This window comes from Lethenteron reissneri, chromosome 10 (genome assembly GCF_015708825.2).
Source record: "Lethenteron reissneri isolate LAM-NWPU_2019-01 chromosome 10, ASM1570882v1, whole genome shotgun sequence".
NCBI lineage: Eukaryota > Metazoa > Chordata > Hyperoartia > Petromyzontiformes > Petromyzontidae > Lethenteron > Lethenteron reissneri.
This window is the reverse complement of record NC_083788.1, coordinates 1,053,592-1,066,199: the sequence shown is the minus strand read 5'-3', so window position 1 is coordinate 1,066,199 and position 12,608 is coordinate 1,053,592. Positions and strand designations below refer to the sequence as shown.

At 56.4% G+C, this 12,608-nt stretch overlaps 1 protein-coding gene across 3 annotated transcripts in view; it reads left to right on the top strand.

Moving 5' to 3' along the window:
- The first annotated feature begins 1,841 nt into the window (after nucleotides 1-1,841).
- LOC133340789 (CDK5 and ABL1 enzyme substrate 2-like) overlaps nucleotides 1,842-12,608 on the top strand; it is a 40,171-nt gene continuing 29,404 nt past the window's right edge. For 2 of the 3 annotated variants that reach the window (XM_061549184.1, XM_061549183.1), the window contains exons 1-2: nucleotides 1,842-2,437; nucleotides 10,433-10,516. In XM_061549184.1, coding sequence (XP_061405168.1) covers nucleotides 1,845-2,437; nucleotides 10,433-10,516 — 677 coding nt within the window. In that variant the 5' untranslated portion in view covers nucleotides 1,842-1,844. The remainder of the gene's footprint in view (nucleotides 2,438-10,432; nucleotides 10,517-12,608) is intronic. The other variant, XM_061549185.1, reaches the window with a different exon arrangement.

The window sequence follows — 12,608 nt, the reverse complement described above, 5'->3', positions numbered from 1 at the left end:
TCACGGTGGCAGGAGATGTTGACTACCTCGCCTGGTGTACAGGAGGTCGTGGGTTCGATCCTGACCCTGACAACGCTGCTGCTGCTGTGTATTTGTGGTCTCTCTCTCCCCGTGGTCGCGTGAATGTTTCTCCGGATCCTCCGGTTTCTCCGTTCCACATTTAGAATCGACATCGCTACGCGTTCAGAGTGTCTCGCTGCTATAAATGACCACACGATGGTGATGGTGGTGATGATGGTGATGATGATGGTGATGATGATGGTGGTGGTGATGATGATGGTGGTGGTGATGATGATGATGGTGGTGATGATGGTGATGATGATGGTGATGATGATGATGGTGATGATGATGGTGGTGGTGATGATGGTGATGGTGGTGATGATGATGGTGATGATGGCGATGATGATGATGGTGGTGATGATGATGGTGATGATGGTGATGATGATGATGGTGATAATGATGGTGATGATGATAGTGATGATGATGGTGATGATGGTGATGATGATGGTGATGATGGTAATGATAATGGTGATGATAATGGTGATGATGATGGTGATGATGGTGGTGATGATAGTGATGATGGAAATGATGATGGTGGTGATGGTGATGATGGTGGTGGTGATGGTGGTGATGATGGTGGTGATGGTGGTGATGATGATGGTGATGATGGTGATGATGGTGGTGATGATGATGGTGGTGGTGATGATGATGGTGGTGATGATGATGGTGATGATGGTGATGATGATGGTGATGATGATGGTGGTGATGATGATGATGGTGGTGATGATGGTGATGATGATGATGGTGGTGATGATGGTGATGATGGTAATGATGATGGTGGTGATGGAGATGATGGTGGTGGTGGTGATGATGATGGTGGTGATGATGATGGTGATGATGGTGATGGTGGTGATGATGGTGATGATGGTGGTGGTGATGATGATGGTGATGATGATGGTGGTGATGGTGGTGATGATGGTGATGATGATGGTGGTGATGGTGATGATGATGGTGATGATGATGGTGGTGATGATGGTGATGATGATGATGATGGTTATGATGGTGATGATGGTGGTGATGGTGGTGATGATGATGGTGATGATGATGGTGGTGATGATGATGATGGTGGTGGTGATGATGATGGTCATGATGATGTTGATGGTGGTGATGAGATCGCTTCGTTGAGCCACCATTCGTGATGGCCAGGTCGCTTCTGAAGAAACGATCTGTCAAGTAGCTCAGCTGGGACATTGACACCCACCCCGGGCGAGAACCACGGGGCTGTCTGCACTATACTATCTCACCAGCGCGTCGCGTGCCTATCCACACCATGAAATACAATCACATATCCAAGCCCCCCCCCACCCCCTTTACCGAACAACCCCCTTATGTGAACTAGACAAACTAACGTCCTTCCCTCCCGCACTTATGCGCACTAAATCGAGCACCCCATCATCGCTTAAGCGCACTGAGAAATCTAACACTCCCAACCTATCCGTGGCTTATATGAACTGGGGAATGTGGAGCTACCCCGCGCGGCGCGCCTATGTGAACTGGGGAATGCAGAACCACTCCGCGCCCCGCGCCTATGTGAACTGGGGAATGCGGAGTCACCCCGCGCGCCGCGCCTATGTGAACTGGGGAATGCGGAGCCACCCCGCGCGCCGCGCCTATGTGAACTGGGGAATGCGGAGCCACCCCGTGCGCCGCGCCTATGTGAACTGGGGAATGCGGAGCCACCCCGCGCGCCGCGCCTATGTGAACTGGGGAATGCGGAGCCACCCCGCGCGCCGCGCCTATGTGAACTGGGGAATGTGAGTGTGAGCGCCACCTGCTCTGGGGGGATGGCGCGGCGCGCCGCGATGGCTGCGGCGGCGCTCGGCGGCGCCCCGGGGGGGAGACGCGGCGCGGGCGACACGGCCCGGAGGCCTCTGCGAGTCGCCGACCGGCGTCGCCAGGCGGCCATCGCCTTCCTCACCAACATCTCCCTCGACGGGAAACCCGCGGCGGTCGCTGCGGCTGCCGCCGGGACCGCGGCGGTCGGCGGCGGCGGCGGCGCGGAGGGCGGTGGAGGTTGTGGCGGAGGAGGAGGAGGGGCCGGCCGGGAGGCGGCGGCGGCCGCGGGCCCCCCGGGCGCGGGGCCCGAGGCGGCCGCGCCGGCGGTGGCGGCCGCGGGCCCCGCCGGTTGCGAGGCCTCCGTCCCGGCCAACAGCAGCGTGGCGAGCGGCCTCGGGGCCGAGCCGGGCGCTCTGCTCGCGGCGACGCCGCTGCGCTCGCGGCCCAGCTCGGCGGGAGCGGCACCCGCTGGGGGCCCCGGGGGGGCCGCCTCGGGGCCGCAGGGAGGAGGAGGAGCGGGAGGGGGAGGAGGCCGAGCGGCCCTGGGGCCCACGCTGAGCGTGGAGGCGCCGGGCGCGGTGAGCGACGTGCAGAGGCAGAGGTGGGGGTGTGCACAGGTGTACACACACACACACAGGTGCACACACACACACAGGTATACACACACACAGGTATACACACACACACAGGTGTATACACACAGGTGTACACACACACAGGTGTACACACACACACAGGTGTACACACACACACAGGTGTACACACACACGCAGGTGTACACACACAGGTGTACACACACACACACACAGGTGTACACACACACACACAGGTGTACACACACACACAGGTGCCCACAGGTCAACTTTGGAGCGGTGGCACAGTGGTTAGCGTGCTGTGCCATGAACCCGGTGACCCGAGTTTGGTTCCTGCACACGACGATTATTTGAACCGGCCCTGGACCTCCTCAAGGTCGACTCAACCTCAAATGAGTACCCGCCGTTGTGTGTAAACATCGTCACTGGGGAGACAAAGGCGGCCGGGCGTGGTGCTGGCCACCCACCCCCTCGTGTGCCGTTCCGGCCTTCACAGCTGCTCGCTAACAGCACTTGCCCCAACAGTCTGTCAAGGCTACACACGTGGAGGATGTGCACACGTGATGCACAGATGGGCACACAATTGCACAACCGGACAGGTGTGTGCACGTACAGGTGTGTGCACGTACAGGTGTATGGTGTATGTACGTCATTGTGCGTCATCGTCATCATCATCATGGCCCACATTTTTAGAACTACAGATTTCACGTTTTGCCTCTGGGGCTGCCTTGGGTAGCTCCCCATCAGCGGACCAACAGCTTGCTGGGCCTACAGCTTGCTGGGCGAAAGAACGCTGCCTGTGAGATGAAGATGCATCGTTTGCGCGGAGTAACTCAGTCCATCATCCCTGCGCGTGAGGGGTGTGGTCGATAAAGTTATGACCACATTCTGTGGGGAAGACTCGCCCCCCCCGCCATGTGAATCAGGAATACCCACCACTGGTTCAGCGCTGTTAACGGGAGATGGCTCAGAGTTTTAGTTTCGGTGATGAAATTGTAGATTTGCAACTGAAAGGATGAACACTTCCCCCTCTAGCCTGCAAGGTCCCAGTGTGCTGGACAACCATCGCGCCACGCCAGCCTCCCCCGTGCGGTGGCAAATATGATACCGTTTTCACTCAATCGCGTGCCTGCGGTGTATGGATGGGGACACACAAAGTCCGTGATAATTGCAAACGCCGCCGTGTGTGGAATACAGCCTCACGTGCGCCTAATAATAATATGGGCGCCTCGGTGGCTGGGAGATGTGAACTCCCTCGCCTGGTATACAGGAGGTCGTGGGTTCGATCCCGGCGCCTGCTGTATATTTGGAGTTTGCGTGTCTCTCTCTCTCCCCGTGGTCGCGTGAGTTTTTCTCCCGGTTTTTCCCTCCCCCACATTTAGAATCAACGTCACGCGTTTTGGAGCATTTGGCCGCTGCTCTAGATTTACACGCTGACGACGACGACGAAGATGATAAGCCCACTTCGGTGAGCAATCAACGGCGATAGCCAGCGTCGCTTCTGAAAAAAAGAGCTTTGTACAGTAGCTCAGTGGGGTTTTACCTGGTAAAATATAAAAGAGTAGTATTACAGTAGTAATGGTTAATAACGTGTCAAATTGTGAACGGGCACGCCCGCGTTCCGTGATTTATTCATGCGGGCGTTGACGCGCGCGACGTGGCATTTGAGAGGCGTGTTATTGAACAACATCGAATCGAGGGATCGCCTCCAAGGTCCCAGAAGCTCGAGCCAGCGCCGGTGAAACATCCTGGCTTCGAATCCCGGGGGGGGGGGGGGGTTTGAGCCGCCCAGCCGAGATGTCAACGGAGTCCTTGGGGGTGCGGCATGTCGATGGTCTCAGGCCGGTTGACCGGTGACCGCGCGGAAAGAATCCGTCGCGCTCTTAACTCGATTTGTTGCTTAATCGGGCGAGAACTTGGTGGGGGGGGGGGGGTGGATCAGGATAGGTGGGAGTGCCGCTTGAAAGAGAGCGAACAAACGGAGCATTGCACCGGCGGTGGTTGTGAGCCAGCGAGCGAGAGCCGATGGCAACTCCAGCGCCACCTCCCCCTTGGCCACGTTCTCCTTTTGCGGTTACGCCTGGCCGGGTGCCGGAGTGGTGCTGGAGGTGGGGGGGGCCCTGTTTGCACGCAATGTTGACCCCCCCACCTCCCTGCCCCCCACGTTGCTGTGTGCTAAGCGCATTTGGAAGGCGATCGCACCCCACTGGCTAAGCCGCGGTGGCGGCGGTGGCGGCGTGAACGGAGGCCGCTGTGTTTTAGAGCCAAGTGCGGTTGCCATGGCTTAGCAAAACACGGGGGGCGGCCTTCACGTGAGTGGCCTGGCGCGGGAGGGAGGGGAGGAGGAGAGGGACGGGGTGATGCGGGCGGCAGTGGCCAGGGAGCCGTGCGCCTGTTGGTGCCCGTCGCGGTTGTGTGGTGCCTGTGGCACCGCCCTTGAGAAGGGCGCGCGTGTGTGTGTACGTATGCATGTGTGTTGAACTTCTTTCGCACAGCACGTAGCCAGCCGTGCTCGCCGGAGGTGACCCCCCAAAGCTAGAGGGGGGGGGGGGGACACAGACACGGCGGAGGTGGGGGGGGCACGTGCGGGGCAGAGAGCAAGGACGGTTAAAGGTTCGAGATGAAAAGGGGAGGATAAGGAAGGTCAGAGTGAGAGAGACGGGGGAGGATGGAGCTGGTGAGCGGTAGGACGGGCGGGACAGGAGGTGGAAAGGGGAAACGCTGGTGGGGAGAGAGACAGGAAAACCCAGAAGGGGAAGAGAGGGGGGGTGGGAAGATAGAGCAGCCGGGAGAGTGTGGAGACGGAGGAGAAACAGAGCTGAGGGGGTCTGCACAGCCAGAGATGAGATGATAGAGCAGAGAGAGCTGAGAAGATAGGAGGGGAGGAGATTGACATTAAGCGTCCGGAGTGAGAGCCTGTAGTGTTAGAGGAGAGCAGGGAGATGTAAGAGAGAGAGAGAGAGCGAGAGGGTGCCGTGGAAGAGGCTGGGAGGGTAGGAGGGAGACGCGGTGTGTTTGCGTGAACAGCACGCACGTATGTATGTTGAACTTCGCTCGCACCGTACGTAGCCAACCGTGCTAATCGGAGGTGGGGCAGGGAAAGCACAACAACACTAAACACGAAATGCAGTTGGAAGGAATGTTTTCTTGTTCGATCTAGACGATTATTTAAAAGTGCGTAGCTCCAACGGCTTCCTAATATCGGAAGGAGGAGCGTTCCAGACGGCCGCAGAAGCAGCGCATCTGAAAGAGCACGATGCGCAGTGACCACGAGCTTCGGGAGCTGAAATTGCAATTGGACCGTGATTTATTAGGAGACCACTGGAAGTTACCATTTTTAAATCATCCTCTAGAGAGTGACAAACTCATTTCTTTAGAACTGCTTTGAGTGTTTAGTTTGTTGTTCTTTCCCCCGTACCTCCGATTAGCACGGTTGGCTACGTACTGTGCGAAAGAAGTTCAACGTACACACACACACGTACGTACGTTACGAACAACACAACTGTGGTTGTAATTGACCCCTCCGTGATCTGATTTGAGCTCGCTCACGGCAAAGAAAGCAGCCCCTGTGGGCCCCCAGACGAAGGCTCGCTCGCGTACACATTGCCACGGTGTGCAGACTGCCATGGCGTGCAGACTGCCACGGCGGCGGCGGTGATGGCGACGGCCGCGCACGCGGGCCCTGTAATCTGGCATCGTGGAGGCAAGCGGTGAGGGACGGTTGGCGGATCACACACACACACAGATGTTGTTGTGAAAGTCCCCTTCCCGTGAGCGCCGCGGTGCCGTGTAACCCCCCACCCCACCAGCTCGCTAGGAGAAGGCAGTACAGGAAAAAAAATGCGGGCCCAATTTGGTTCGGTCTGTGTCAGGGGATTGAGCGTTTCCCCCTCGCACGCGTGGGCGCTCCCAGTTTCCTCGCACGTGTACAAACACTCGGCGTTAATCGGGCGACGGCACTTTCAATACGTAGAGGGGCGCAAGTGCTTGGGAAAGTTGTCAGTGAGCGACTGCCGTGCGTGTTGTTATCATCATGCTGAGTTTTCACGTTGGCCGTCTGTCGAGGCGATGCTCCGTGGCAGCGAGCGACCTTCGCCAAGGTCGCTCGCATCCTTCCTCGGCCCTTGAACCACTGCCCCCTCCCCAGAGTGGCTCATTGGTAACCCAACCAGGGTAGCAAGTGCTTACGTTGTTTTTTCCACAATAGAGGAATCGTGGGTTAGACCGCGTCCATGAAACCCGCCACCGCCACCCGACGCAGCCAATTAGCACGGGTTTGTCACGTAAACAAAACGTGTCAATTAGTTACTAGTTCCACACGAATCAGTTGTGTGTTGGAGAGTAAACCCACTACAACATTGACAATCCCAGCAGCGTGACGTTTCGCCGGTAACAACATCAACCAGCATCATCGGGCGGACAGCCACAGAGTTGTGGAGAAATCCTCCTCCTGCTGCTTGGGTCTGACATAGACACGGGCTGGGGTAATCGGAGAGGGGGTGGTGGCGGCACATTTATATTTGCGCAAATCTAACCCAAAAAACTCTTATGGGTAATGTTGCTCGTGAAAGCCCTACTACTAAAACGTGTTCAACAATTTTTTTTCCTTTGTTTCCTGAAGCATTTCATCTACAGATCACAAACATGCCTGGGCCGCAGGGTGGTAGCTGCTGTCGGGAGCGGTTGCCGCCACGATGTTATTTTCAGTGGGGGGGGGGGGGGGGGGGGGACAGAACGACAAATGTGCCGAGGAATGTGTCTCAAACGTAGAACAAGAATATTTATTTATAGTTGAGGAGGAATCCGAAGAGCTGTGAAGCTCTTTTTCGCAGATGTCCAGCTAGGGCACGGGGTCAGCACGTTACAGCAACAAACAGCACACAAACACGATAGTCGTGCAAAGTACAAGAAAGCTAAACAAATCGCCCAAAGACATAGAGATACAACACTGAACCATCCCCATCCTACCAGGCAAAGCCCACTGAGGCATTAACTTATTCTTTCAGAAGCGACCTGGCCATCACAAATGTTCGCTCAACAAAGTGGCCCATCATTTGGACATTTATAGCAGCAAAATAATCTGAATAATCTCAAAGCATGTTTTTAAATGTGGAGGGAAAAACCAGAGGACCCAAAGAAAGAAAAAAAAATCCACGCGACCACGGAGAGAGAGAGGCACGCAAACTCCAAATATACAGTAGGTGTCAGGGTCGGGATGAAATCCCCAGCCTCCTGTATACCAGGTGAGGTAGTTAACATCTCCTAGCCACCGTGATGATGATGAGAAAGAGACATGCAAACTCAGAATATACAGTAGGTGTCAGGGTCAGGATGAAATCCCAGACCTGTATACCAGGCGAGATAGTTAACATCTCCTAGCCTCCGTGATTGCGATTGCCCATCAAGCGGAGGGGTTGTGCACGTGAGGCCTTCCTCCCCACGCTGAACACTGCCCACGGTGTCCAGCGTGGATTAAGCTGTCGTCGCATGGCTCGCAGACTTCAACTTGGACGTGCGATTTGCACATTACTCGCTGTACGCTCCAGAGAGAGAGAGAAACTGCCCATGGTGGACACCCGCAGCGTCTGCCACCCAAGGTGCTACCCAACCAGGGACTCCTTGGATCATGCGCTGGGTGATGAGGAAGATTGGGGGGGTTGAGGTAAGGGGGGGTGGGGGGCGACGGTGATGGTCGTGTGGTGAGGCCGGGGCGCTGCCCAGCACACGAGGGCCCCTCCGGGGTGGCCGTGCGGCGAGACGCGTTGGCCGCTGCGCGTTCGGACTCGCGCGGCACGTCGTGACGCTTGCGCCCGGCGTGGAGGAATGCGGGGGAGCGCGCGCCGCTGGGCCCGTGGTGACTGACGTTATGGGACGGTGGGGGGGCGTAGGGAACTTGCGCAGCATGTGCTAGCGGCCGTCCCCGCCGTCGCAGCCACACACAGCGATGGAACCTTGTCGCCTTACAAGGGGTGGCAGCGGCGGTGGTCCAGGTGGAGGCGGTGTTGATATTGGCCTGCAAAAACCTACCTTGGTAATCAGTTACCTGAAATAAATACGTAAATAAGCTATTAAACCTGAGACAATTATGTATCTCTCGCATTGCTTTCTCTCTCATCACTTTATCTCTCATTGCTGTATCTCTCATCACTATGTCTCTCATCACTATCTCTCTCATCGCATTCTCTCTCATCGCTTTATCTCTCATCACTTTATCTCTCATCGTTTTCTCTCTCATCGCTTTATCTCTTATTGCTTTATCTCTCATCGCTTTATCTCTCATCACTTTCTCTCTCATCACTTTCTCTCTCATCGCTTTCTCTCTCATCGCTTTCTCTCTCATCGCTTTCTCTCTCATCACTTTCTCTCTCATCACTTTCTCTCTGATCGCTTTATCTCTCATCACTTTTTCTCTCATCACTTTATCTCTCTGTCTGTGTCGATGTAGTAAGGAATTCCAGATGAGATTCACGGATATCCAGAATCGCCGATAGCCAAGTGCGTGAATAATGATGGAATGCCGCACTCCCCGAACAGAAAAATCACCAACCTCACGCAGTCTGGGATGTTAACTCCCTCGCCTGCTATGGAGCAGGTTATGGGTTCGATCCCAACCCTGACACCTGCTGCTGTATATTTGCAGTTTGTGTCTCTCTCCGTGGTCGCATGGACTTTTCTCCTGGTCCTCCGGTTTTTCCTTCCACATATAGAACCAATGTTACGCATTTAGAGTATTTGATCTGCTATAAATTTACACATGACGATAAGCCACTTTGTTGAGCTATCATTGTTGATGACATGGTCGCTTCTCAAAAAGAGCTGTAGAGCTCAGTGGGCCTTACCTGGTAAAATAAAAATTGTTACGACTGTAATTAGTTAATGTGATGGATTTTTTTTCTTAAAATCATGTCTGGTTCTGCGCTTAATTTGCCTTTATCCCAGCTCTTGAGAATTAAAATATCGGTTTGATTGTCATGCGACAGAGCATCACCCTCGTACGGCCAGGCGGGTGGGAAGTTGCTGCCCGTGCTGCGTGTGGACTCAGAGGTCACTCGAAGAAGGAGAACAAGAGGAGGGATCTCGGAGATAGCTCTGTGATATCCGCTTCCGCAGGGACGGAGCGGGGGGGATGAGGCTGTTCTCTCACGCAGGGTCGCACACGCCAGAGTCTCCGAGTGGAATCTTCATCCCGTGACGGACGCCGTTGGCGCGGTCTGGAGATGAAATTGGGGGGTGGGGGGGGGGAACATTTACAAGTGGACGTCAAAACGCGACGCGACCTGCGAACTGCTCTTTTGTTTCCGCACGGCACCTCGTGGGGGCAGAGTGTCAAGCGCCAGGATCTCCGGTCCTCAATAAATCTGGGGGCAGACTCTACCCGTGGGTGCGCACGCACGGGGAGTCTGCCCCCAGTGCCGGCCGGCGTGGTGAAGTATGGTCAACTAATGCTCCCCCCCCCGCCCCAACGACCGGTACGGGCACGAGGTTGGGTGGGGGCGGGGGGGGGAAGGGGTGGGTGGCCGTGGTGATCGCCGCTAGGCTGGGGACGCTGCTGGGCACGCGAGAGCCTCCTTGGGCCGTGTGGGGAGAGACGCGTTGGGGTTGGCTTGACAGAAGGGCCGTAGAGCTACGTGTGCAGTGCCGCCCTTCCGAAGGGTTCCTTTTGAAGACGTTGACGTCTTTCGTGGAACTTTACAAAGTGTGCCGAGGACGACACTGTGACTTATTTGTGCATCTGTTTAAAACCATTTTTTAAAATACAAATTGCGTAAAACCTTCCCGCGACCGAGTGAACGTGTTTAATTCTCGCAGCGCGAGAGCTCGATCCTGGTATCCCGTTCAAAGAACCGGATGATGATCGTGATGATGATGATGAGAATCTCTTTGGCTGCCACTGGCCAGCAAGTTGCGCCGACTGACCTGTGTGTGCGTGCGCGAAATGTGACCCGGAGTTTGTGGCCTTGTTTGCGCTCTCTCTAAAGGCCCGTTGCTGTCTGTCGTGTCAGTCTGTTGTTCAGACGGCGGTTAGCCTCCCAGCGCTCGTCCGTAGACACCCTGGAGGAGACCGAGGCGCTCACCTCGCTGCGGAGGTACGGTATGTCGTACCGTACGTACGTACCGGTGTGTGTGTGTACAGTGCGGGACCCTCCCCAATGCTGCCTGGATCTCTCTCCTCCGCCTCCTCCGCGCTTCTGTCTCTGACGGCCGCGAGTTTCTTGCCTCCTCGGCAGGTTCCCTGTCCTTGCTCTTCCGACCGCCTTCCACTCGGTGCTATCGCAGCTACCCTCTCCGCCTTTCTTTCTCTCGCGTTCCCCGCACGCGTTGCGAGTAGGTGACGGCTGCAGCGCCGGTGCATCGTCACGGCGCTTGCGGGAGGCCGTGAGCCCTTTGCCCGCCTCGTGACACAACCCCAAATCGTCTCGTCCGGCCCTGGCGTCTTCGCCGCCACAACAAGGCCCCCCCTTCCCCCAACGCCCCCCACCCCGCCCCTCCACCGCGGCCTCGTGGAGCTTGCCGCTGTGAGTGAAGCGACCCGCGAGTGACCAAGGAGCAGCGGCCGCGGCAGTTTTTTGGCTAAGCCATCGAATGAAAGACGGCGGCCGCCGTCGTGCGCCGCTTTTCGTGGTGCGCTTCTGCGGTTGTCCGGAGTGCTCTCTTCCGATGTTCGGTTGCAAATCGAAATTCAACGTAGTACGTTAGGAAGCCACTGGGAGCTGTGCGGTTTTAAGCACGTCTAGATTGACACTCATTTCGTTAGTTTAGTTTCTCGTCCTTCTCCCCCCTCCGCACCTCCGATTAGCACGGTTGGCTACGTGCGGTGCTAAAAAAGAAGTTCACCGTATGCACGTGAGCGCGCGCTCGCATGCTCCCACGCTCACCGGGTTGCCGGAGGGGAGCATTTTCGACCCGACAAGCAGCGCCCGCATTTCTGATCACTTTCCTGTCCACCGCAAGGGCCTCTCTTGCAGCGACCGGGGAGTGGTCGAGGAAGCCGCGTGAGCCCTCTTTGGGCCTCCGTGAGGACGAGGTTTACCCGAGCTGGAATTGGCCGAACGAATCTCGGCAGGGCGACACCCCCCGGATCTTCCTCGGTGACGTTCACAGTGGCGTTGCCCCGCTGGGTTTCCTCCTAGGGGGCGCCACGGTGGCTCGGAGATGTTACCTACCTCGCCTGTCGTACAGGATGTCGTGGGTTTGTTCTTGACGCCAGCCGTAGTATATTTGGAGTTTGCGCATCTCTATCTCCCCGTGGTCGTGTGGATTTTTCTCCGGGTCCTCCGGTTTTTCCTTCCACACGATGAGAAGCCCCCACTTCGTACCCTGAACAGCTCCCCCAGCACCGCGGGTGAGCACGGTTGGCTACGTATGGTGCAAAAGAAGTTCAACGTACGTACATACCGTGCATCTTAAGTTTGCACGAGTCGTCGCTTACTCGTGTGAGAACGCAACTCAAGTTGTGGAGGGGAAAAGGGCACCTGGATATTTGACACCAATCCCCTCACATCCGACTTGTCACCTTCCCCCAGTCACCTCTGATTGGCACGGTTGGCTCCGTCCGGTGGAAAATAAGTGCATTCGTGGAGCCAGGCGCCGTGATAAAATCTCCGCCGCACGCCACGACGAAGCCCGGCGGCTGCTTGTTGGCGATGCGATCGGGGGGGGGGGGGGGGGGTGTGAGAAACTAATTACAAACCATAAACTAATTTTTTATTTTACGAGGTAAGGCCCCAACATCTATCCAGCACCTTTTCAGAAGCGACCGGGCCAGCACAAATTACAGCTCATTGAAGTGGGCTTATCATCATCACGTGGAAATGTCTAGCAGCCAAATACTCACTTAAGCGCACGCTAATTATGAATGTGGAGGGGAAAAACCGGAGGACCCGGAGAAAAAATCCATGCGACCACGGGTAGAACATGCAAACTCCAAACAATGCAGCAGGCGTCGAGGTCGTTATCGAACCCACGAACCTCCTGCACACCAGGCGAGGTAGTCAACATCTCCTCGCCACCATGGCGTCCGTGAGAAACGCCGGGCCGGTCCTCCGACCGAGGGCGGGAATCGGTGCGTCCACCGGGCGTTCGACATCGCGAACACGCAGTCCCTGCACCGGCGTTGCTGCAGTTGCGTAGCATCGCGTGGGGGGTGGGTGGGTTGGTGGGTGGGGGGGGGGGGCGGGA